Source organism: Hemiscyllium ocellatum, chromosome 10 (genome assembly GCF_020745735.1).
Source record: "Hemiscyllium ocellatum isolate sHemOce1 chromosome 10, sHemOce1.pat.X.cur, whole genome shotgun sequence".
Lineage (NCBI taxonomy): Eukaryota > Metazoa > Chordata > Chondrichthyes > Orectolobiformes > Hemiscylliidae > Hemiscyllium > Hemiscyllium ocellatum.
Window position 1 is genome coordinate 72,447,801 of NC_083410.1, and position 26,959 is coordinate 72,474,759.

Consider the following 26,959-nt stretch of genomic DNA (forward strand, 5'->3'; position numbering starts at 1 on the left):
AACTGGATGAACAGTGGGGTTTGGCTTCGTGGCCCTTTCTCTTGTATAATGCTTTTTTCTTTTGTGAACTGCTGCTTTCTGTTCATTAACTGTATTTTGTACTGTTTAATAAAATTTTTAAAAAGGTGCGTCAGGGGTTCTGTGTACTGTAGGAGCTAGCTTTGTCAGTGTATTCTGCTATGCCTAAATAAATAAAGGGTGGCTGGGGGCGGGGGGGAATAAAATGTTGGCCTTTGTAGAGTTATTTCATTTTGAAACAAAACTCGTACACTCACGATGGGCCGAATGGCTGCCTTCTGCGCCCGAGAACTCTATGATCTTCTAAAACAGTGGACTTTAGCTTCTCAATGATAGGGACAGGAGATGGATCACAACTAATATAACTGTTACCAGGGGCAACCTTTCAATTTTCACCTCCAATCCGCGCTCCAACAGTGAGAGGAGCAGGCAAGGAAATCAGTCAGAAAAAAAACACTGGACGTGAAAAAGGAGCGGGGGATCACTTCTTATGTCGCCAGGGAATTAAAACAGAAACAGATTATTTATGTCTATGCGAACTTCCTTTTGTCATTGGGAGGCTCGCTCCCGGAAATGACGCGAAGTTTGCATTAGTAACCGTTGCCAAGGCAGTGGTTGTTGGGAGTGTAGGGGTACTGCATCAAAGTTTTATTCTCGGTTCCAGTTATTAGCTAAACTGTAGCAATGGCTACTGTTTTGCCACAACAGGACAATAGCAACACGTACACATTCTCGAGCCGCCCGAGAGCGCTGCAGGAAAGGAGGAAATATCGGCAGGAGCAGCAGCAGCAGTGAGTAACGGGGACAGACACAAATGGAAAGTAGGAGTCGGGCAGAGAGCAGCACTGAGGAATGGGATAAAAAGAGGACGTCGGAGGGTAGCATTGAGGGGGAAGGGTAGGTCAGAGGATGACATTCGGGAGCGGGGTGAAACACCCGGGTAAAGGGTGGCATTAAGGGAGTGAAATTGAAGGATAGGAGAGATGGGCTGAAGGGTGGTAAGTGAGGCAAAGAAGTGCATTGTTGAGTGAAGTTATCATCAGCATAGGATTGCTGTCTAATTAAGCCATCATTGTGTAGTGGTTTAACCTGAAGGTCACCATGCCTCAGGTGAGAGAAGGTGAGTTCTTCATGGTAACTTCAGCTGGTATGGAATTTAACTTATGTTGTTGCTATTGCAAGCCAGTCACCGAGCCTGATTTCTCCCGTTTATAGCTTTCACTCCCTGTTGGCATAAAATGCCTCCTCAACTGCATGATGCAGCTTCTCCACGTCCTGGTGGTTATGGTGATGGGGATGGACCAGGTGATGGAGGGATTTAAAAGTTTAAAAATTAGGGTTGCTAAACTGAAGTGTTGTCAGATCAGGAGTCATGCAAATTCAACAAACTTGTGTGGGCAGTGAACAGGATATGCAGCAAATTAAGATATAACTGTGCTTTGAATGAGCACATGTGAATGACTTGTCAGTTGGGCATGAAGTAGTTAAGTGTGATGATAACATTGGCATGGATGAAGTCTTAGTGATATTTCTGCTTGATGGCAGTGATATGCAGGAGGATGCAAGTAGTTTTACTGATGGTAAGAGTAAGTGGTTATGTGTTAATTTCTGTTTGAAACATGGGTTATGACCTGCCTTGTTCTGCTTAAAATAATTGTAAGGAATTGAAGCAGTATTCAAGGAAAAGTGCTTGTGGTATGGACAAAAGTGAGTTCCATTTTCCCAATATTTCCTTGGAAAACTTTCCCTTCATTCAATATTGAATGTTCAATCATCAATGTGACAAATCAGTCTGTAGAGAGTTTTGAAGGAAGGGCAGTGAGGTAGAAGTAAGAATCAAGCTCAGATCTGGAATAAGATATTTTTGGATGCTATACCAAAGGATTAGATGTTATGGATTCAAGAATATATTGTTGGACTCTAGAGCTTAAAGTGCGTAATTGAGAGAAAAACCATTTCAGATGAATCTTTGCCCATGATTCCACAGATAAGAATGGAAGTTCCCCTCCAAGCCACTCACCATCCTGACTTGGAAATATGTCATTTCATTGTCATTGGGTTAATATGCTGGAATTCCTTCCCACATGGCATTATTGGTATACCTACACAAAATGGATTGCGGTGGTTCAAGACAGCTCACTACCACCTTCTATGGGGCAACTTAGATGGGCGATAAATGCTGGCCCAGCCAGTCTCAGTATATCCCATGAATGAATTTAAAAACAAACTGACTACAACTCCACATAGTTGGACAATAAAGGAGTCTTTAGGATAGTGTGTAATAGACAATTGTGTTGAAGGCTGTGGATAGGTTAAGAAAGAAGAGGTTTATAGAATTTACAGGGATAAAGATAATCGGAACGTTCCACAGTATGAAAGGAAGGTGGGAGTTGGGTCCTGATGTCTGTGTGAGGAGGGAGTATGGCTAGGTGGGCACGAATGGAGTCAGGGAGAGGCATCAGGAGCTGGGGTGGAGGTGGGAGTACTTGGACAAGGTCTGGGAAGGGAGTGAAGCCAGCACAGGTATGGATGAAAGCAGAAGAACAATTGAGACCTGGGGAGTGTAGAGCAGAAGCAAGTGTAGTAAGGGGATAAAGGTGTTATTTTTCAGGAGCACAGTTGAACTCTGGGATATGAAGAGATGGGGCCAAAGTTGATGGGAGTTAGGCCAAACCCTGGAGAGGGAAGTTGTCCCTGAGATGAGAGATGTGTGAGCTTTTATTAAGGAGGAGAAACTGACAAAATGTGGGTGGAGCAGAAATGATCGAGATCATGGGTGGGGTAAAATTTGATGAAAAGAGTATACTGGAAAATTGGGCTATGCTTAGTATATGGGTTGCCTGATTTGGATGGCTTGCAAAGTGCAGAGGGAAGTGGATATTAAGATGGTGGAAGTGTTCTCTGTAATCTTCCAAATGTTCCCGATATATGGGGGATGGTGTGCCAAAGTTGGCACATGGCAAATGTGACTTTCAAGAAAAGTTACAAAGACATTCCTGATGACTCAAATGTTGCTTTACATTAATAGTGGGTAGGTCCCAGAAAAAATCAGATGGAAAAAAAACATTCAGACAACTGAAGAGGTTTCAGTTAATTGAGGAAATCCAGTAATGATTTGCAGAAGGTGGATCATGCCTAACTAATCTAATTGAGTTCTTTAGATTAACTAAATGAGAGGAGAATGCAATGAATGTCCTCTGAATGGATTTTAAGAAAACATTTGACAACACACCATGTAAAAGTGGCAAACAAAACTGAGGTTTATGAAGAAGTAAATTTATAGTATATTTTAATCTTTCGATTTCAAAATTTTTTCACAATTGAAGAGAAGTGAAAAGGGAATGTTTTTTGTGTCGAAAAAGATGGGGTGAAGGAGCAAGTGGGAATGGAACAGAAGGAAATATCAGGAAAACGTGCTGTCAAAGTCATATTGAAGAAGGATGTATTTGAGACCTTGGGTTGGCTAAAGACTGTGAAAGAAGCCAATGGATAGGCTATCTATCTGTACTTGGTAGCAAGAAACACTTGCTTCTGATCCTCCTTAGATGCACATGCTTGAGATCTGAAAACTGCCCCATTATTTACAACATATAGAAGAATAAACCTAATGTCTACAGTCCTGCTAGCTTAATTTTTAGAGTGCAAGTGATTTTAGAAGTGATAATCTGGGACAAAATTGACACCTTTGGACAAATGTGGCTTGATTTAAGGAAAGCCAGAAAGAGTTTTTTTAAACATGGATGAGATTTAACTTCTGTTTGACATTTTTGTGGTAGTGCAGTTAATATGGCTGTGTATATTTCTAAGAAGTTTTTGCTAAGTACAACAAACAAGTTTATGAGCCAAATAAAATCCATGAAATATAGGTGACAGTGACAATATGGAGGCAAAGTTGGCTGTGACAGGAAACTATAGTTGTAAGCCATTGTTTCTCTGACAGGAGTTAGGAATGCACATCATTCGTAGTTTTTGCTTTTGTCTTTACAATGGTGTTTCATAGGGACCAGTAGTAGAACTACTGATTTTCTTGATCCATATTGGTGACTTAGACTTGAATATACTGGGCACAACTTCAATATTTGTGAATGACCCCCAAAATGAGAAAATTTTATGAACTATGGGGCAAGGCTTTTTAAAATGCCTTTCCTTTTCAACATAATTTGAGGCCGACAATCCAAAAATTCTAAGCAACAAGTGAAGCTAACTGGTATATGTGAGACTAGATAAGAGGAAAAAGGATGCGTACATAAGGTCTAGGCGACTGAAGACAGACAAAGCTTTGGAAAAATATCAGGAATGTAGGACCAATCTAAAACAAGGAATTAAGAGGGCTAAAGGAGGTCATAAGATATCCTTAGCGAGCAAGGTTAAGGAAAACCCCAAAGCCTTTTATTCATATATAAGGAGCAAGAGGGTAATCAGGGAAAGGGTTGGCCCACTCAAGAACAAAGGAGGACAGATATGTGTGGAGTCAGAGAAAATGGGTGAGATTCTTAATGAGTACTTTGCATTGGTATTCACTGAGGAGAGAGACGTGGCGGATGTTGAGATTAGGGATTGATTTTTGATTACTCTAGGTTAAGTCGGCATAAGGAGGGAGGAAGTGTTGTGTATTCTAAAAGGCATTAAGGTGAACAAGTCCCCAGGACAGGATGGGATCTATCCCAGGTTACTGAAGGAAGTGAGAGAGGAAATAGCTGGGGCTTTAACAGCTATCTTTGCGGCATCCTTGAAAATGGGAGAGGTCACAGAGGGTGTGGGGCAGTCTAGAACTAAGTTTAGGGTGAGAGGAGAAAGATATAAAAGAGACCTAAGGGGCAACTTTTTCATGCAGAGGGTGATACGTGTATGCAATGCGCTGCCAGAGGAACTGATGGAGGCTGGTACAATTGCAACATTTAAAAGGCATTTGGATGGGTATATGAATAGGAAGGGTTTGGAGGGGTCGGTGCTAGCAGGTGGGACTAGATTGGGTTGGGATATCTGGTTGGTGTGGACGGGTTGAACCGAACGGTCTGTTTTAATGCTGTACGTCTCTATGACGGTATGACTAGAGAATTGCTAATGTTGTCCCCTTGTTTAAAAAGGGTAGCAGGGATAATCCAGGTAATTGCAGACTGTCAGCCTGCCGACAGTGGTAGGGAAGCTACTAGAGAAGATACTAAGAGATAGGATACATACCCACTTGGAAGAAAATGGGCTTATCTGTGATAGGCAGCATGGTTTTGTGCAGGCAAGGTCATGTCTTACAAACCTAATAGAATTCTTTGAACAGGTGACAAAGTTGATTGAGGGAAGGGATGTAGATGTCATACACATGGACCTTAGTAAGGCATTTGATAAGGTTCCCCATGGTAGGCTGATGAAGAAGGTAAGGCTGCTTGAGGTTCAGAGTGTTCTAGCTAGATGGCTAGAGAACTGGTTGAGCAACAGGAGACCGTAGTAGTGGAATAGTGCTTCTCAAAATGGAGGTCTGTGATCAATGGTGTTCCACAGAGATCCATGCTGGGACCACTGTTTTTTTGTGATATATGTAAATGATTTGGAGGAAGGTGTAGATTGCCTCTTTAACAAGTTTGCAGATGACAATAAGATTGGTGGAGTAGTAGACAGTGAAGGCGACTGTCAGAGAATACAGCAGAATATAGATAGATTGGAGAGTTGGGCAGAGAAATGGCAGATGAAGTGCAATCCAGACAAATGTGAGATGATACATTTTGGAAGATGCAATTCCAGAGCGAACTATACAGTAAATGGAAAATTGATGTACAGAGAGATTTGGATGTTCAGATCCATTGTGAAGGTGGCAATGTAGGTCAGTAGAGTGGTCAAGAAGGCATATGGCATGCTTTCCTTCATCAGACAGGGTATAAAGTACAAGAGTTGGCAGTTCATGTTACAGTTGGATAAGACTTTGGTTCGGCCTCATTTGGAATACTGCAGACAGTTCTGTTTGCGACATTACCAAAAGGATGTGGATGCTTTGGAGAGGGTGCAGAGGAGGTTCGCTGGGATGTTGCCTGGTATGGGTGTGCTAGGTATGAGGAGAGATTGGAGTTGATTAGGATTGTTTTCATTGGAAAGAAGGAGGATGAAGGGGGGAATTTATACAAAATCATGAGGTGTAGCCAGGGTGGATAGCAAGAAACTTTTTCCCAAAGTGGAGGACTCATATTCTAGGGGTCACAAGTTCAAAGTGAGAAGAGAAAAGTTTACGGGAGTTATATGTGGAAATTTCTTACGCAGAGGGTGGTGGGTACCTGGAATGCATTGCCAGCAGAGGTGGTAGAGACAGGAACGATGGTGTCATTTAAGATATATCTAGACAGATACATGAATGGGCAGGGAGCAAAGAAATACAGAACCTTTAGAAAATAGGCAACAGGTTTGGATAGAGGATCTGGATCGGCACAGGCTTGGAAGGCCAAAGTGTTCTTATGCTATAATGTTCTTTGTTCTATTCTTCAGTAGCACCATGACTGATATTTGTCACACACTGGATGCTGCCATCAATCCAAAAGATGTTCTGCATTTCTCTCATGAATAATTTGTATATAAATTTCAGAGCATTACCAGCATAAAGCCCAAGTTTCCCAGTGATGGTCCAATCATTAGACAAAGGAGCAGAAATATGGCATTCAGTCCATCAAGGTTGCTCAGCAATTGAAGAAGATCATGGCTCATCTGATGATCCTCCATGCCTATATAATAAAATAATACAAATGCTAGAAATCTGAAACAGAAAATGCTAGAGAACCTCAACAGGACTAGCAGAGTAGCAAGAGAAAAACAGTGTTCTTGTTTCAAATCAGTTATGACTCTTCAGAACTGAGAGGTGTTGTATAATAGGATTTTTTAAATACTTCTGACAAACACAGAGGAGGAGCAAGAAGGCAGGTGGTGTAGAGGCCCAGGGCAAAAGACAAAGAAGTGTTAACAGCAGAGAAATAAAAAAAATGAGTTGTAAAATGGGTGTAAATTTGCAGTGTGAAAGGGAAAGCGTTAGTCCCAGTCAAATGGTGCTGGAAAAGTACGGCAACATCCGAAAAGCAGGAGAGTCGATGTTTTGGGCGTAAGCCCTTCATCCATCTATTAAGTGCAGAGTAAACAAGACATGGCTATGTTTTGCTGGGTGTGGGGATAGGCAGTGTTCTCTTAAAAAAAAGACACAAAGTAGTCAGTTTCTGAGGGAGTGTCACTGAACCTGAAACATTAACTTAGTTTTCTGTCCACATACAGCCAGACCAACTGAGTTTCTCCAGCAGTTTATTTTTCTTTGATTTCCAGCATCCACAGTTCTTTGTTTCAGTTTTTGAAGTTATTGAATTCAATATTGAGACTGTAAAGTGCCTAAGTGGGAAATGAGGTGTTGTTTGGTGAGCTTGCATTGTACTTCATTGTAACATTGTAACACTGTAACACACCAAGGACAGAAATGTAAGCATGAGGGCAAGGTGATTGATTAAAATAGCAAGCAACTGGGAGATCTAGATCATTCCTCCAGACAAAACTGTTGTGCAAAGCAGTCTCATTTGAAGACTGTGGAGTTGGAAAAACACAGCTAGTCAGGCAGCATACAGATGCAGGAGAATTGAGATTTTGAGCATAAGCCCTTCATCAGGACTGTGTTTGGTCACACCAGTGTAAAGGAGACTGCATTGTGAGCATCAAATGAAGTACATCAGCTTGAACTGCTTCACCTTGAAGGTGTGTTTGGGGCTTGGACAGTGAGGAGGGAAGAAGTGCATAGATAAGTTTTATCTCTTTTTACAATTGTGTTGGAAAGTGCTGTGGGCAATGAGAGTCTTAGGGGATATGGAGCAGGGGACCAGGGTGTCATAGAGGGAGCACTCCTTGTGGAATATTGACAGTGGAGGAAATGGCAGAGATTGATCTTTTGAATACAGAGACTCATGAATGCCTTAGATTCCTAAGCATTAAGCATTCTATATTTTGCAGCCTTGATTATATTTAATGACCTAGCATCAACAGCATTCTGAGGTAAACAATTCCATTGATTCATTAATCTCATCTGTCTTGAATGTGCAGCCCTTTTTCTGAGATCATACCCTCTGCTCCACGAGTCTCTCATAAGAGAAACAAACTTTATTAAACAGTACATTCCTTAAGCTGTTCCCAATAGGCAAAATTCTGAGTGCATTTAATCAGTCTGTGCTTGCAAAACTCTGAACATAGTGTTAGATGTGATTCCATGATTGGATAGCATTTGCTGAACAATCCTAAGTTTGTGATGAATTACATTAACAATCAATTTAAGATCCAGTTGTGCTTGCAAATTATCCCTCTCATGCTTGCTAGAAGCCATAAATACATATCCTCAGCAGAAAAAATGTCCACATGTTACACCTTGTTTTGAATCAAATGAAAGCTTGGGAGATAATAGTTTTCTGCATTCTCCATGTCAATGTTTTGTACAATAAATGTCAACTTTCCATCCAGTCAGCACTTCTTTCTCAGGCAGTATAAATTGTTGCACTATTTGATACTTGACATTCTTGTCTTGATGTGTGTAACAGGAAATCTTCAACATTGCTTTTTCTTTCAGCAATATTTGAGTTCTGTATTGTATGATAAATAGCATGATGCTTAATTGGCAGTCAAACATCCGTTTATCTAACATTAAAAAGATTATACTGTAATTAATAAAAATATTGAAAGACAATAGAAAAATGACATTTTAACAAAAAACATCCCTGATGACTTTTATCCTGGGTTGCTTGTAGTAGTCTGGGAAATTAATGTTTTATTTCAAAAAACTCTTAAGATAATCCTGAAGAATTGGTAAATTTTACATGAAGGGGGACAAGGGCTGAAAGAGATTTCAGAAAGTGGATTAACAAAAAAACCTGGCTATTTTGGCATTCTGAAATCAAACATGAATATTGAGTTGTTTTGCAAGAAGCTTAATGCAGTCCAGCCGAATCTTTGCTAACTTAAAGTTGCTGTGCACTCATATTTGCAATATTCAAAAACTCAAGTGTTTGGACCATTGGCAGAGTATTGACATTTCTTATACAGGATAACAAACTCTGCTTTGATGTCACAGCTACTTAGTAAGAATAGATTTGGACCTTACCTAACTCTAAAGAGATTAATGGAACAGGCAAAGCCAGCAAATTAATTTACGGCACTGTGGTAACAGCTCATTCCTTTGTATTTCAGATGTCCAGCAGGATATTATGGAAACATCATGTATGACAGAAGGGTAGTACGAGGAAATACATATGCACAGCACACCCTCCCAGCGGTATGTGTACTGAAACTTGTTTCTAGTTTTACTAAGTTAGATAAGTGTGCTGATTTCTTAAACTGGCAATGCACTGGATTCAAAGGAGAATATATTCTATTCACAGTTGAAGACTTAGATACAAAAATATGACAGATGCTGAAATCCTAGATAGACGAGCAGGAGGCTGGGAGAACGCAGCAAGCCAGGCAGCACGAAGAGGTTGAGAAGTCAATGGTTCGGGTGTAACCCTTCTTCAGGCCTGAAACATCGACTTCTCCTGATGCTGCCTGGCTTGCTGTGTTCTTTCAGCCGCTGCTTGTCTACCACAGCTGAAGATTGGTAATTTCAGATTTAGTAGGTTCGCACTTGAATTCATAATTGTGTTCATAAATGTTGTGACTTTAAGTAAATTATAGGTCCACAAAGAGATCAATGTTAAAACTGGAATAAAAGCAAAATTCTGGAAATCTGAACCAAAAGCAGAGAATGAAATAAAATGATGATTGCTATTTCAGTTGACCACCTTGCTCACACACTAACATTTCTGTCCTATGCTGGCCTTGCTCTGATATTGCAACAAAGCAAAACACGAGCTAAAGTAACAACAGCTCATCTTCCGCTTGGGCACTTTACATTCTTGTTGTCTCAGTACTGAATTAATTAACTTTAGAAACCAGATTATGTCTGTTCTCCATTTTTCTTATTCTCCCCCTCCTGCCCCCACAGTCATGTGTCTTGGTTAATTTCAGTTTAGTAGCAAGGACCAATTGTTTTCATTTCACAGTTTAATTTACACTTTTTTTCCCCTTTCTCCACTATTAACCCCTTTGTCATTTACAGTGGACCCCAATACTATCTGCCAGTTTGCTCTTCCTCAGCCTGTCAAAGTAAAAGAGAGAAGCTATTTTCCAACACCTTTCAGCTCTGAAGAAGATTCACACCAGACTTGAAACATCAACTCTCTTTCTCTTCACAACTTGAGTTTCTTCAGCATTCTGTTTGTTGATGTTAAAATTGGTGCTGTGTTCCTTTTGGTTGCTCCCACAGATGCAATATGTCAATTGCACAAGCTGAAATATTGTTCTGTATTCTTATATGAATATGTACAGTTTTTCAAAAATCACAATTAAATAAACACATTCTATAAATGAAGGTAAGTTTGTTCTCTGTGGTGGAAGGTTCATTTTTAGATGTTTCGTCACCATAATAGGTAACATCATCAGCATTGGTGATATGGCCCACCTTTTATTTATGTTGATGATGCCATTTCCTGTGGTGATGTCATTTCCTGTTCTATTTCTCAGGGGATGGTAAATGGGATCCAAGTCAAGTGTTTGTTGATAGAGTTCCATTTGGAGGGCCATGCTTCTAGGAATTCTCATGTGTCTCTGTTTGGCTTGACCTTCCTCATCTGTATGTAAAGATACTAGTGAGTCTTTTCCATGTCTTTTTGTGGCTAGTTGATGTTAATGTATCCTAGTGGCTAGTTTTCTGCCTTTGTCCAATGTAGTGTTTGTTATAGTTCTTGCAAGATATTTTGTAAATTACATTAGTTTTGCTTATTTTAGATTACTCACAGCATGGAAACAGGCCCTCCAGACCAACAAGTCCACACCGACCCACCACAGCGCACCCACCCAGACCCATTCCCCTACATTTACCCCTGCACCTAACACTACGGGCAATTTAGCATGGCCAATTCACCTTATTTGTGTAGGTTCTTTCAAGTTCATTAGCCGCTGTTTTAGTGTGTTGGTGAGTTTGTGGGCTACCATGATGCCAAGAGGTCTGATTTGTCTAGCACTCATTTCCAAGATATCTTAGATGTAGGGGAGTCCTTGGGCTATTCACCTTATCTGTACCCCTCATGATTTTATAAACCTCTATAAGATCACTCCTCAGCCTCCGCCATTATAGGGAAGAAAATCCCAGCCTATCCAGCCTCTTCTTATAACTCAAACTCTCCAAAATCAGCAGTATCCTTGTAATTTTTTTTCTGTACCTTTTCCAGTTTAAGCAAGGTAACTACAATGTTACACAGTGAGGGGAATATTATAATTTTACAATGTTTTTAAACTTAAGACAATTAAAAAGGAAATAATATTTAATGTGGAAGCATTCTATCGGTACCTATTTATAGAATTAAGTTGGGCTGAAGAGCACTAAGAGATGAGCAAAATAAACTCAGTGGATTATGATAAAATGGCAAGAATATTTATTTTTGGTAAGGAGTCTGAATAAGCTACTTGCAATGGTGGAAGTCATCAAGAGGGATGTTATAATAATTGAGAGCAAACAAAATGTACAAGATAAACTAGATAATTAAAACCACCGATACTTGAGAAACTTGCTGGTATTTATTTATAAAAATTCAACACAAAATAAGTTATTCTTGAAGATGACTGCGTACCAGGTGTAATTCCACTTTTAAAAGAAAAATTGAAATAACTGAGGAAGTACTAGGTAAGTATCAGTAACAAGAAAGATATTGGAATTCCAGCTTAAAAGGAATCCAGTGACAGAGCATTTAGATGTGGAGAATGTAATGTGGGGGTGAAGCATGGATTTTTAATAGGTCAGTTTTGTTGAATAATTAATTGAAGGAATCCAAGATGGTGGCAGAGTACGCAGCATCTGGATTCCTCAGCCTGGGGATTGTCCATGCCATCTATTTTCTTTATCTTTTCTTGTTCTTCTCTTTTTTTAAAAAAAAACACTGAAAGAAAACTTACCTTGGAGCATCTGAGGGCCAGAGTAGAGAGGGCTTGGAGGCTGGCATGGGAATGGTCACCAGGCCCTGACCAGAGTGGGAACAGTTGTTGGGATGGGGGCTAGTGCGGGGGTCAGCAGCTTGCGAGCCCAGTCAGATCATGTCTGCATGCCTGCATTGATCCGCTGCAGGCCCTTTATGAAAGGACTATAATATTAATCTTTTTAAAGTTATTTCTTAATTTTCTAACTTATTACCTTACAGTATTCATAGTATAAGTTTTTCATTTCTCTAGTTTATATCTACGATTTGTACCTCGGTACTTTATACCTAAGATGACATTGTAAACTTTTCAACATGTACTTTTGTACTTGAGTACATGTGACAATAAATCTAATTCTGAATAACTGATTTAGGCAAGAACAGTGCAGTTCTGCTAAATATTGACTTTCAAAGCCATTTTAAAATGGTATGTATGAAATTAAGTAAAAGATCCCATTTTGTCTAGGGGCAATGATTAGATTCTCTTATCGCTGCATGGCATTTGTGTGATATGAACGATACTTGTGTAATGTTAAAATATTAAATTGGACTATCTCCCTGGAATTAAAGGGTTAAACTGCACTGTCCTCTTCCAGAAACTGAACATTCTGGAGGGGAGTGGGGGTGGGGGTGGGGGGGGGGAGACAACATTCATGCAGGAATGCGGATTTAGACAGCCATTTACTACTACTCTCCTACTATATCAAATTAAACTCATTCAGTCCCTTCCATTCAGAAATACTTTCATAGTCATCCCCCAGCCAATCAGGTTCACTTGCATGATCATCCCCGATACTGAAGTATATCACACCTACATTTTCTGTGGAAGTAGCAGAACCAGAACTTATTTGCAAGGCCGCCCTGAAGCTTGGACATATGACACCTATATTGTCTTGGGTAATCATGGAGTCAGCAAATTGTTGGTATAATGATTTTCCAGGATTAGGGCATTTACATTTGCATTATCTCCAAGGATGACCTCATCCTACCATTGTACTGTGGTTATGGCCGGGGAGTGGCCAGATTACCTGTAAACATTACTAGTTGACCTGTATAAAGGGAATGTGTTTTTCTTGTTCAGGGCCTCATTTTGACTCAACTTTACATGATCAGCAAAGAGTGCCAGAAGGGGTCACCAAGCTTGTACAAGCTTTAATAAACTTTAACTGTTTGCAGAAGGTGGTATGTGCAAATCATATCTCGTGTGTGAAATCCCGGGAAAAGAACGGCACAGTGGCTCAGTGGTTTGCACTGCTGCCTCACAGCACCAGGAACCTCGGTTCGATTCTAGCCTCAGGTGACTGTCTATGTGGGAGTTTGTGCATTCTCACTGTATCTGTGGGCTTCTTCCTGGTGCTCCGGTTTCCTCCCACAGTCTAAAGATGTCCAGGTCAGGTGAATTGGCAATGCTAAATTCTCCATGTTCGGGGATGTGTAGGTCCGATGCATTAGTCAGGGGTAGATATAGGGTAGGGGGAATGGGTCTGAGTAGTTTACTCTTCGGAGGATCGGTGTGGACTTGGTGGGCGGAAGGGCCTGTTTCCACACTGTAGAGATTCTTATGATTCCACTTGTCAGCTAAAGCCTGGATATTGTCCATGTTTAGTTGCATTGGTCATGGACTGCTTCACTACCTGAGATAGAATCCCTACAGTACGGAAACAGGCCCTTCGGCCCAACAAATCCGCACCGACTTTCCAAAGAATAACCCACGCAGACCAACTCCCCTAACCTATTGTCCTATATTTACCGCTGACTAATGCAACTAACCTACACATCCCTGAACACTATGGGCAATTTAACGTGGCCAATTAACCTAACCTGTACATCTTTGGCTTGTGGGAGGAAGCCAGAGCACCCAGAGAAAACTCACGCAGACACAAGGAGAATGTTGCCTGAAGTTGGAATCAAACCCAGCCCCTGGCGATGTGAGGCAGTAGTGCTAACCACCATGCCACCCATGCCACCCATGTCGTGAATGGTGTTGAGCATAGCTCATTTATGAGCAAACATCCACACTTCTGACCTTATCTATTGGAAGGAAGGTCATTGAAGCAGTTGAACAGAATTGGTCCTAGGGTACTACCCTAAGGAGCTCCTACAGAGATGTCCTGGAACTGACATAACTGATTTTCAACAACTGCAATTAACCTCCTAGATGCCATGTCTGACTCCAACTGGTGAAGACTTTGCCCCCTGATTTCCATCAATTCTAATTTTGCTAGGGCTCCATGATGCCACACTAAGTCAAATGTGACCTTGATGTCACTCTTGTGTCATCTGTGGAATTCAACTGGTTTTGTCCGTGTGTGAACTAAGGCTATAATGAGGTCAGGAGCTGAGTGTTCCCCTGGCAAATGAGAGATTTGGAGCTCTCTTCTACAAACAGCAGTTGATGCTGGATCAGATGTTAATTTTAAGTCTGGAACAGATTTTTGTTGAGCAAAGGTATTAGTGGATTGAACAAAAGATAGGTATATGGAGTTAGGCCACAGATCAGTCATGATCTTCCCATTGAGGTTGCAGGGGCTGAATGGCCTACTCCTGTTCCCATGTTCCTAAATTTTTCTTCTGTTGTTTAAGAATTGTTTAGTTTTGTCTCGATGTTGCTGTAAATGAATACCATATTGCCTAAATTTAAAAACCTGATCTATCAAGCCTGGTTTTATGCTGGGATCTGACTTGTCCAGCAGAAGCATCAGACGGTATGATAATGAGTGAAAATTCTGGAAAAGGACAAGTCTCTTGTATTCCTAAATTGTGTTTAGAAGATCTTTATTACAGAATTGTGTCCAATTTAATGATGAAGGAACCTCGATCTTACAATAGAGGTACGCCAAGTAGATCAAGTGTCAGTTGGGAGCATTTGGGACAGTGGAAAAGAACAACGAACAATCAGGAGTAAGATAATCCACTAACTTCAATGGGGCTAAAAGAAAGCTGAGCTAGACAGACTAGAACCAAAGACTGCTAGGAAAATCTGTAGCTGAATAAATGGCTTAACTTCAAAGAAAACATTTGTTTGGGGTCTAAAAGTGCATTTACATGTGGAAGGAGGATTGTGGCTCATGTATTAGACAAGCACTTTGCATTTGTACCTAGAAAGCACATGCTACCCATACCATGGTGACAGGGAAGGGAATTTAGTCAGCAGAAGAGTTCAAAATTGATAACGGGGGATATAGCATAAAGTGTCAGCACTTGTGTTGACATTATATTAGACCAGTTGAGATGTATTTAAGCACACAGGCCATTCTGCTAAAGCGTGCATTTTTGTTAATGTGAATTCGCTGTAATGCAATTGAATTGGGGCACTGTTTCTAAAGTGCGAACTTCTAAAATGTGTATTGGCTGTACTGTGAATACATCACCAACACTTTCTGCTCGTTTTGTAAAGTGTGATTTTTCTATAATGTAGGGTTGCACAAGCATTCATCCATCATTACAGAAGAACTACTTGTACTAAAGAAAATTAGTGGAAATTGTGAAGGCAATGACCATAATTTTTCATCCTTAGCTTCAGGTAGTGCCCAGATGATCAGAGAATTGCAAACATTTCACCCTTGTTCAAAAAGGTGCAGGGACAAGCCTTGCAATTACTAATACAGACTAGTCAGTTTAACTCAGTGGTTGGGAATCTTCCAGAAATTGTTCAGGATAGAATTAAGAGTCATGTGGACAAAACAAAGGGCAAATAGTGTTAACTAAGTTGCTGGATTTTTTTTGAGGAAATTACTGAAGGTAATGCTGTTGTTGAGGTGTATGTAGTGAAAAGTGACAGGTTTGTGGACACAGTTAGAACCGCATCAAATAAAAGGGCCACCAGCAGCAGCATGAAAAGAACATTGGCTGAGGTAATGGATATTTTCTGAGCTGTAGGAAGGCTTGAAGTGGAGGTCCCTAGAAATCAATATTGGGTTGTTTTTTGCTTTTCCTGATAGGATCTAATCATCTACACCTACATGTACTACTAGGGATAAATTTCCCTCCTCGCCCCTATCAGCGAATCCCATGTCAGATCCAACCCCCTCCCCTCCCACCCAAGCCCTCAGCCCACTCCCTGTACCTTCCCCTGCCACTGCAGGAAGTACAAAACCTGCGCCAACACCTCCCTCCTCACCTCCATCCAAGGCCCCAAAAGATCCCTTCACTCAGACAGAAATTTACCTGTACTTCCACAAAGGTCATCTACTGTATCCTTTGCACCTGAGGTGGTCTCCTCTACATCGGGGAGACAGGACACGAGCTTGCAGAATTGTTTCAGAGAACATCTCTGGGATACCGCACCAGCTAACACCACCACCCCATAGCTGAACAGTTCAACTCCCCCTCTGACTCCACCAAGGATATGCAGGTCCTGGGCTTCATTCATCGCCAAACCCTAACCGGTAGGAAGAGCTTCTCATCTTCCACCTTGGGACCTTGCAACCACACAGCTAATGTGGTTTTCTCCAATTTCTTTTCCCCTTTCTCTCCCCGCCCCCCGCTCCCGCCATCTTATCCCCATCCCAAGCCTCCACTCAGCACCGCCCTCTTGACCTGTCCATCATCTTTCCCATCTATCTGCTCCACCCTCCTCCCTGACCTATCACCTTTCCCCCCCACCTTCATCTACCTATTGCATTCTCACCTCCCCCTCCCCCCACCCACGCCCCGATCCCATTTATCTCTAAGCCTCCCGGCCCACAAGCCTCATTCCTGATGAAGGGCCTATGCCCAAAATATCGATTCTCCTGCTCCTCGGATGCTGTATGACCTGCTGTTCTTTTCCAGCACCATACTCTCAACTACATGTAACAGAGACGATTCCAAGGTTTGTGGACTATACAGATAAAGCTGAAGCATTCGTAACAATCTTCAGCCAAAAGTGTCAAATAGATGATCCATCTCAACCTCCTCCATTGAATCCTAGAAACCCTATAGCAGGCCTTCAGCCCACTGAGTCCACCACACCTTCTGAAGAGCATTCCTCGCAGACCACCCCCTCCCCTAGCCCTGTAACCCTGCATTTCCCATGGCCAAAGCACCCAGTCTGCACATCTTTGGACTGTGGGAGGAAATCCACGCAGACCCATGGAGTGAATGTGCAAACACCACACAGCCACCTGAGGGTGGAATTGAATCCTAGTCCCCAGTACTGAGACAGTAGTGCTAACCACTGTGCATCCCTACATGTCCCCCTTATCACATACCAATCTTTGACCAATCAATCACTTCATGTTGGTAGCATTGGATATTGCACAAGCTAAGGAAACTGACAACATTGCAGCTGTATTGAAGACTAGAAATTTCTATGCTCCTAGTCAAGCTGTTCCATTATCGCTACAATAGTGTATAAAACTGTCCAGTATGTCCCGTACACAAACAGGAAAACTCCAATCTGGCAATTATCACCCCATCAGTCTACTCTTGATGATCAGTAAAGTGATAGAAGGTATCAATCACAGTGCTATCAAGTGCCATTTAGTTAGCAATAACCTGCTCACTGGCATTCATTTTGAATTCTGCAAGGGCCACTGAATTCCAGAGATGAGATACAGAGTTTCCCTGTGGCTATCTCCCTTTCTAACAGATAAATGGCTTTTGGTACTGATGGGGGAGATGGCTGTGCAGAGAAACCAGTGGCAGCCAACTTTATGTCACCAGGACTATGCCTGTTCTACAAGAGAGGAGGAAGAAGGACAGCAAGGCAATAGCGGTAGGGGAATCAGTTGTAAGAGGAACAATTGGTTGTTTCTGCACCTGCAAAAGAAACAGGATGGTATCTTGCCTCCTGATGCCATTGTCAGGGATGTCACTGGCTGCAGGGCATTCTGAAAGGGAGGGGCAAAAAGACAGATCATGGTTCATACTGATACCTGCAACATAGGAAAAGGGATAAGGTTCTCTAAGCAGAATTTAGTGAACTAGAAAGCATATTTAGTGAACTAGAGCAGGACCCAAAATGTAGTAATTTCTGGATTAATTCCAGTGCCACAAGCGGGTGAGTGTATGAATAGGTTACTCCAGATGATTGCATGGCTGCAGGAGGGAGAGATTTCAATTTCTGGGACTTTGGGATGTTTTTCATAGGTGTGGCACCTGAACCTAAATGGGGACACCATCCTCATGGGTCAGGTTTGTTAGTACTATCGGGCAGGTTTTAAACTAACTTGGCAGGGGTGGGTGGGATCCACATAATGTTCAGCAGGAGAAGCCAAAATTAGAAGTGTCAACAAGTAAGTTAGGAAGGCATAGATATTATAGACTGGTTAAGGCACAAAGTATTTATCTTTAATGCATGGAGTCTGACGAACAACGCCGATGAGTTGACGGCCCAAATTAAAATATGGTAGTATGATATCATTGCTATCACAGAGACATGGTTGAGAGAGGGGCAGGAGTGGCAACTGAACATTCCAGGATACAGGATCATGAGGTAAGATCGGGAAGAAGACAAAGGAGGGAGTGTTACAGTTTTGATCAGGGTATCTATTACAGTAATAAAGAAGGATGAGACCTTCAGCTCCTCAAGTGAAGCCATATATGTAGTGGACAATGAAGAAAGTTATCTCAGAGTATAGCAGGATCTTGATCAGATGGGCCCGTGGACCGAGGAGTGGCAGATGGAGTTTAATTTAGATAAATTAATTTATCTAAATTAAAGGTGATTCCAGCCTTTAACTGTCGACTGTTTGTGTGGAGTTTGCACATTCTCCCCATGTCTGCTTGGGTTTCCTCTGGGTGCTCTGGTTTCCTCCCACAATCCAAAGATGTGCAGGTTAGATGAATTGGCAATGTTAAATTGTCCATTGTATTCAGAGATGTGTAGGTTAGCTGCACTGGTCATGGGTAAATGTAGAATAATAAGGTAGGGGAATGGGTCTGTGTGAGTTGCTTTTCAGCGAGTCAGTGTGGACTTGTTGGACCAAATGGCCTGTTTCCACACTGTAGGGATTCTATGATTTCTATAAAATGTGAGGTGCTGCATTTTGGAGAGGCAAATCAGGGAAAAAGGATTTATACACTCAATGGTGAGGTCGTCAATGGGGAGTGTTGCTGAACAAAGAGTGCAGGTTCATAGTTCCTTGAAAGTGGAGTCGCAGGTAGAAAGGATAGTGAAGAAGGTATTTTATATGCTTTTCTTTATTCGTCAGAGCTTTGAGTATAGGAATTGGGAGGTCATGTTGCAGCTGTACAAGACATTGGTTAGGCCACTTTTAAAATACTGTGTGCAATTCTGGTTTCCCTGCTATAGGAAGGATATTGTGAAACTTGAAAGTGTTCAGTAAAGATTTACATGGATGTTGCCAGGATTGGAAGGCTTGAGCTTGATTGGAAGGGAGAGGCTCAATAAGCTGGCTCTATTTTCCCTGCACCATTGGAGGCTGAGGGGTGACCTTTAGAGGTTTATAAAATCATGAGGGGAATGGAATAGGTAAATAGACAAGGCTTTTTACGTGTGTGTGTGGGGGGGGGGGGGGGGGGGCCGCGGGGGGGGGGTGGCGTGGTGGCAGTCCAGAATTAGAGGGCGTAGGTTTGGGGTGAAAAGGGAAGGATTTAAAAGGGATCTAAGGGGCAACTTTTTCACGCAGAGGGTGGTATGTGTAAGGAATGAGCTGCCAGAGGAAGTGGAGGAGGATGATACAATTACAGCATTTAAAAGGCATCTGGATGGGTATGTGAATAAGAAGGATATGGGTCAAGTGCTGACAAATGAGACAAGATTAATTTAGGATATCTGGTCAGCATTGACAAGTTGGATAGTAAGGTCTGTTTCCGTGCTGTACATCTGAGCAGAACTTAAAAACCAAAATGGAGCATCCGCACTGCTGGGAGCATGCAATTGGTCCACTAATAGTCCAAGAGAAATAGAAAGAATTTTGGGGAAATGTAAAGATAATAGGGTAGTGATTGGGGATTTTAACCAGGTTAGTCATTGATTAGAGGTAGTAGAATTGTAAATGCATCCAGCACAGCATTTTAAGCCAGCACATAGAAGATCCTACAAGCGAGGGGGTGGTCCTGGACTTCATTTTAGGTAACGAAGGAGGGCAAGTAGTTGACGTATCAGTGAGAACATTTTGCAAACAGGGATCATAACTCAGTTAGAGTCAAAACTACCCCAGCAAAGAACAAGAATGGGCCTGAAATCCAAATTCTCAACTGGGGGAGGGCTGATTTTAGTACGGTCACATGATTTAGCCAGAGTGGATTGGGAGCAGATATTTTCAGGTAAATCTGCCTCAGAACAGTGGGGCATTCAAGAAGGAAATATGGAGAGAATAGCCAACACGTTCCAACAAAAAAAAAGGTGTAACCATCAAAACTCATGAACCCTGGATATCAAAGGTTATACAGCTTTAGATTAAGAAAAAAAACAGATCCTCATAGCAGATACTAAGGCTTAAAATAGCAGAAGCCCTATAGGAGTATAGAATGTGCAAAAAAGAGCTTAAAGGGAAATTAAGAGAGCTGAAAGGGGATATGAAAGGATAATAAAGGAAAATTCTAGGTTATTTTACAGGTACCATAAGGGTAAAACAGTAATGTGGGAATGAGTGCAGCACATTAAGGATCAGAGCAGTAATTTGTTGGAGCTAGAGGACATAGTTGGTGTTCTAAATGAGTACTTTATGTCAGTGTTCACAGGTGAGAGGGATGATATGGATTTAGAAATCAGGTGTTCGATATATTTAAAAGAAAAGCATTGAGTAATCTGGCAATCTTAAAAGTAAATATCCATAATTGTCCAGGATGCAAAAAAGGGTCACCCACATGCCTGGAGAGTCGAGAGTCACATGTACATCAGACCAGGTAAGGATGGCAGTTTTCTTTTCTAAATGAAGTTTGTGAACAAGATGGGGTTTTTTTTTCAGCAATCAACAGTGCATTTATGGTCTTCATTAAACTCTTAATTCCAGATATTTATTGAATTAAAATTCCACCATCTGCTGTGTTGGGATATGAATCCAAGTCCACCATTAAAGGGAGTGTGAGGAAAAGCTTTCTCACCCAGAAGTTGGTGGGAATCTGGAATTCACAAAGAGTGGTAGGGACAGAAACCCTAAACATTCATGAAGTATATATTTAGAAGAGCACTAGTGAGATAGGAATAGTGCCAGAAGATTGGAGGAAAGCAAATGTTCCCTTATTCAAGAAGGGGAGTAAAGACAACCTGTAATTATAGATCAGTGAACCTTACTTAGGTTGTGTGTAAAGTGTTGGAAAAGGTTAAAAGAGATATTCTTTTATGGATTATAAATCCTAAACTGATTAGGGATAGTCAACACGCTTTTGTGAAGGGTAGGTCATGCCTCCCAAATCTTACCGAGTTCTTTGAGAAGGTGCCAAACAGGTGGATGGGGGTAAAGTAATTGATGTGATGTGTATAGATTTCAGTAAGACATTTGATAAGGTTCTGCATGGTAGGCTATTGCACAAAATAGGGAGGCATGGGACTGAGGGTGATCTAGCGGTTTGGATCAGACATTGACTAGCTGAAAGAAGACAGAGGGTGGTGGTTGATGGGAAATGTTCATCCTGGAGTTCAGTTACGAGTGGTGTACTGCAAGGATCTGTTTTGGGTCCACTACTGTTAGTCATCTTTATAAATGACCTAGCTGAGGGATTAGGGGATGGATTAGTAAATTTACAGATGACACTAAGGTCAGTAGAGTTGTATGTAGTGTTGAAGGATGTTATAAGTTACAGAAGGACAAAGATAAGCTGCAGAGTTGGGCTGAGAGGTGGCAAATGCATTTTAATGTGGAAAAGTGTGAGGTGATTAATTTGGGAAGGAGCAACAGGAATGCAGAATACTGGGCTAATAGTAAGATTCTTTGTGGTGTAGATAAGCAGAGGTATCTCTGTGTCCATATACATAGATCTCAAAGTTGCCACCCAAGCTGATGGGGTTGTTAAGAAGGCATATGGTATGTTAGCTTTGGTTGGTAGAGGGATTGAGTTTCAGAACCATGAGGTCACGCTATAGCTCTACAAAACTGGTGCGGCTGCACTTGGAGTGTTGTGTACAGTTCACGTCACCACACTATAAGAAGGATAGAACATACAAGATTACAGCACAGTGCAGGCCCTTCAACCCTTGATGTTGTGTCGATCTGTGAAACCAATCTGAAGCCCATCACACATACACAATGTGTGGAATTAGATTACTCAGTGTGGAAACAGGCCCTTTGGCCCAACAAGTCCACATTGACCCACCGAAGAGCAACTCACGCAGACCCATTTCCCCACCTAACACTACGGACAATTTAGCATGGCCAATTCATCTAACCTGCACATTTTTTTGGACTGTGGGAGGGGTTAAACCGGAGCACACGCAGGAAAGACACACAGACACGGGGAGAATGTGCAAACTCCACACAGACAGTTACCTGAGGTGGGAATTGAACCCGGGTTTCTGGTGCTGTGAGGCAGCACTGCTAACCAATGTGCCACCATGCCTTTGGAAAGGGTTCAGAGGATATTTACTATGATGTTGCCTGGTATGGAGGGAAGTTCTTAAGAGGAATGGCTGAGGGACTTGAGGCTATTTTCGTGAGAACGAAGAAGGTTGAGAGGTGACTTAATTGAGACATATAAGATAATCAGGGGGTTAGATAGGGTGGACAGTAGAGCCTTTTTCCTCCGATGATGATGGCCAGCATGAGGGGGCATAGCTTGAAATTGAGGAGTGATAGATATAGGACAGATTTATTTACTCATACAGTAGTAGGGGCATGGAAAGCATTGCCTGCAACTGTAGCAGACTCACCAACTTTAAGGGCATTTAAACAGTCATTGGATAGATGTTTGGATGATAGTGGAATAATGTAGATTACATTGGCTTCAGATTGGTTTCACAGGTCGATGCAACATCAAGGGCTGAAGGGCCTGCACTGCGCTATAATGTTCAATGTTCCATCGGGCTATGGAGGAAGTGCTGTAAAGTGAGATTCAATAGTTAAATTGTTGGTTTTGAAAGGCACAGACATGATGGGTTGAAGGGCCTCTCTCTCTGCTGTCGATCTCTGACTGAGGTGGATATGAATGCCCTTGACCTCATGGAGCTCTAGCAAAACTGGAGCCACTAGGAATTGATTCTGCATTAGTTGAATCATACTTCGCACAAAAGAAAATGTGATGTTTGGATAGTCAGTCATCTTTGCTGTAGAACATCTTTGCAGGAGTCCCTCGGTAATTTCCTTGGCTGAATCATTTCCAACTGCTTCATCAATGATGTTCTGTCCATGATAATGTCAGAAGTAGGGATGTGCAATCAGCAGCAAACTGTTCAGCATCATTCATTACTCCACAGATACTAAAGAATCTCATGCTTAACAGTAGTAAAATCTGGTCAGTATCTGTGTTTGGCTGACAAGTATGTTTGAACCTCCAATGATTTTTCATTATTTTTACTTAATTGATTAATCAATTTTTAGTTTGGAGCTGTGAACTATGCACTGACCTTTGAGCTGTGAGCAGCAGCTAGTGGTGGTGGTTGGGGGGAGTGGGTGGGGAGTGGCCATGCTAAATTGCATAGTGTCCAGGGATGTGTAGACGAAGTAGGTTAGTCTTCGTAAATGCAGGATTGCAGAGATAAGGGTCTTGGTCTGGGTGGCATGCTCATGAGTATTGCTGAAACCTCCTCCGTGAACTGAAAATCTGGTCCTTATTGACATCTCCAGAAAATCAGTCAAGAAGCAATAATATATACCTTGAAACAATGCAAAATAAAAGCCACTTAAGTAATTTGACCAATTTGGTTATTTTCTTTAATTGTTCCTTAACTATTTGGTTGTGTGCCTTTTGTATGGATGAGACTGAAAACAAAAGTTATAAGTTTAAATCAGACATCAGTTAGATTACTTTGGTGTGAGCTACTGACTGGAATCTAATCAAGGGGTTTGGGGTGGTTCATGTTTGAAATAACAGATAAATGGAAGTTAGTCACAGATTGGAATTTTATCGACAGACTTGGAGTGTTATTTATAGAAGAACTCATGAATGAGGTACAGACTGGAATGTAATTGAGGTGCTTTTTATATAGAATAACTGATAACTCGATACTCTCTCTCTTTCCTGCACAATCTCAGTATTTCTCTCTCTGTCCTGTAAAATCTCTCAATTTCTCTCTCCCTCCCATGTACAATCTCACTATCTCCCTCTCTATACAGGAAGGGAAAAGGATGAGATTCTGAAGGGAGAATATAGAAAGGTAGGCAGGAATTTAAAAAGGAGGTCCTCGAGGTAGTAATACCTGGATTGCTCCCAGTGCTACGAGCTAGTGAGGATAGGAATAGGAGGATAGAGCAGATGAATGCGTAACTGAGGAGCTGGTGCAGGGGAGAAGGGTTCACAGTTTTGGATCATTGGAATCTCTCTTCTGGGGTGGAAGTGACATGTACAGGAAGAACGGATTGTACCTGAATTGGAAGGCGACTCAAAATCTGGCAGGGAGATTTGCTAGAGCTGCTCGAAGGATTTAAACTGGTAAGGTGGAGGGATGGGACCCAGTTGAGAGCGAGTCAAACAGTCAGGGCAGGCAGAAACAAAGTAGAGAACAAGGTAGGACTGATAAACTAACCTGCATTTACTTCAATGCAAGAGGCCTAACCGGGAAGGCAGACAAACTCAGGGCATGGTTAGGAACATGGGATTGGGATATCAGAGCAATTAGCGCTGAAAATGTGTTGCTGTAAAAGCGCAGCAGGTCAGGCAGCATCCAGGGAGCAGGAAATTCAACATTTCGGGCATCAGCCCTTCTTCAGGAATGCTGCCTGACCTGCTGCGCTTTTTCAGCAACACATTTTCAGCTCTGATCTCCAGCATCTGCAGACCTCACTTTCTCCTCGAATATCATAGCAATTACAAAAACAAGGCTCAGAGATGGACAGGACTGGTGGCTTAAATGTTCCAGGGCACAAATGCTATAGGAAAGATAGAAAGGAGGTCAAGAGAAGAGGGAGAGTAGCATTTTGATAAGAGATAGCAATACTGCTGTACTTAGGATATCCCTGGGAATACTTCCGGGAAAGTAATTTGGCTAGAACTGAGAAATAAGAAAGGGATGATCACCTTATTGAGATTGTATTTAGACCCCGTAATAGTCAAATCCGGGAAATTGAGAAACAAGTTTGTAAGGAGATTTCAGTTATTTGCAAGAATAATAGGGTGGTTATGGTAGGGGATTTTAACTTTTCAAATATAGACTGAGACTGTTATATTGTTAAGGGTTTATGGAAACAGGCCCTTTGGCCCAACAAGTCCACACCAACTCTCCAAAGAGTAACCCACCCAAACTCTTTCCCCATATTTACCACTTGACTAATGCACCTAACACAATGGGCAATTCATCTGATCTGCACATCTTTGGATTGTGGGAGGAAACCGAAGCAAACCCACACAGATATTGGGAGAATGTGCAAACTCCACACAGTCACCCCAGGCGAAAATTGAACCCGAGTCCCTGGTGTTGTGAGGCAGCAGTCCAAACCACTGAGCCACCATGCTGCCCCAGATGGAGAGAAATTTGTGAATTGTGTAAAGGAAATTTTCTAATTCTGTGTATGTACCTATTAGAGAAAGTGCAAAACTAGTCCAACTGGACCTACTTTTGGGAATTAAGGCAGAGTAGTTGACTGAGGTATCAGCGGGGTAACATTTTGGGGCCAACGACCGTGATTCTGTTAGTTTTAAGGTAGTGATGGAAAAAGAGAAAATTGTAGGAAGGCTAATTTTGATATTATTAGGCAAGAACTTTGAAAACCCTAACTGGGGACGGATGCTTGCAGGTAAAGGCATGGCTAGAAAATGGGAAGCCTTCAAAAATGAGATAACAAGAGTCCAGAGACAGTACAGACTTGTTCCGGTAAAAGGAAACGCAAGTAAGGAATGCTGGATGACTACAGAAATTCAGGGTTTGCTTAAGAAAAAGAAGGAAGAGTATGTTAGGTATAGACAGGAGAGACTGAGTGAATCTTTGGAGAATAAAGGCAGTAGGAGTATACTTAAGTGGGAAATCAGGAGGGTGCAAAGGGAACATGAAATAGCTTTGGTAAATAGGGTTATGGTGAATCCAAAGGATTTTTAGAAATGCATTAAGGACAAAAGGGTAACTATGGAGAGAATAGAGCCCCTCAAAGATCAGCAAGGTAGCCCACGTATGAAGCTATAGGAGATGTTGGTGTTAATAAATGTTTTGCATCAATGTTTACTGTGGAAAAGGACATGAAAGATATAGGATGTGGGGAAATAGCTGGTCACATCTTGAAAGATGTCCATATTACAGAGGAGGTAGTACTGGATGTCTTGAAATGCATAAAAGTGGATAAATCCCCAAGACTTGATCAGGTGTACCCTAGAACTCTGTGGGAAGCTAGAGAAGTGATTGTTGGGCCTCTTGCTGAGATATTTATATCATCGATAGTCACAGGTGAAGTGCTGGAAGACTGGAAATTGGCTAATGTGGTACCACTATTTAAGAAAGGTGGTAAGGAAAAGCCAAGGAACTATAGACCAGTGGGCAAATTGTTGGAGGGAATCAGAGGGACAGGATTTACATGTATTTGGAAAGGCAAGGACTGATTAGGGATAGTCAACATAGCTTTGTGTGTGGGAAATCATGTCTCAAGGGGCAACTTTTATGCAGTGTGGTATGTGTATGGAATGAGCTGTCAGAGGAAGTGGTGGAGGCAAGTACAATTGCGACACTTAAAAGGCATATGGAAGGGTATATGAATAGGAAGGGTTTGGAGAGATAGGGCCTTGTACTGTCAGGTGGGACTAGATTGGGTTGGGATATCTGATCAGCATGGACGAGTTGGACTGAAGGGTCTATTTCCGTGCTGTACATTGCTATATGAACTCGATTGAGTTTTTTAAAAAAGTAATGAAGATGATTGATGAGGGCAGAGGGGTAGGCGTGATCTATCTCAGTAAGGCATTTGACAAGGTTC

At 41.7% G+C, this 26,959-nt stretch overlaps 1 protein-coding gene across 1 annotated transcript in view; it reads left to right on the plus strand.

Moving 5' to 3' along the window:
* Positions 1 to 648: 648 nt before the first annotated feature.
* The window catches only part of rsph3 (radial spoke head 3), a 93,560-nt gene continuing 67,249 nt past the window's right edge, over positions 649 to 26,959 (plus strand). The window contains exons 1-2 of the mRNA XM_060830983.1: positions 649 to 809; positions 9,202 to 9,286. Of these exons, the coding sequence (XP_060686966.1) occupies positions 703 to 809; positions 9,202 to 9,286 (192 nt within the window). The 5' untranslated portion in view covers positions 649 to 702. The remainder of the gene's footprint in view (positions 810 to 9,201; positions 9,287 to 26,959) is intronic.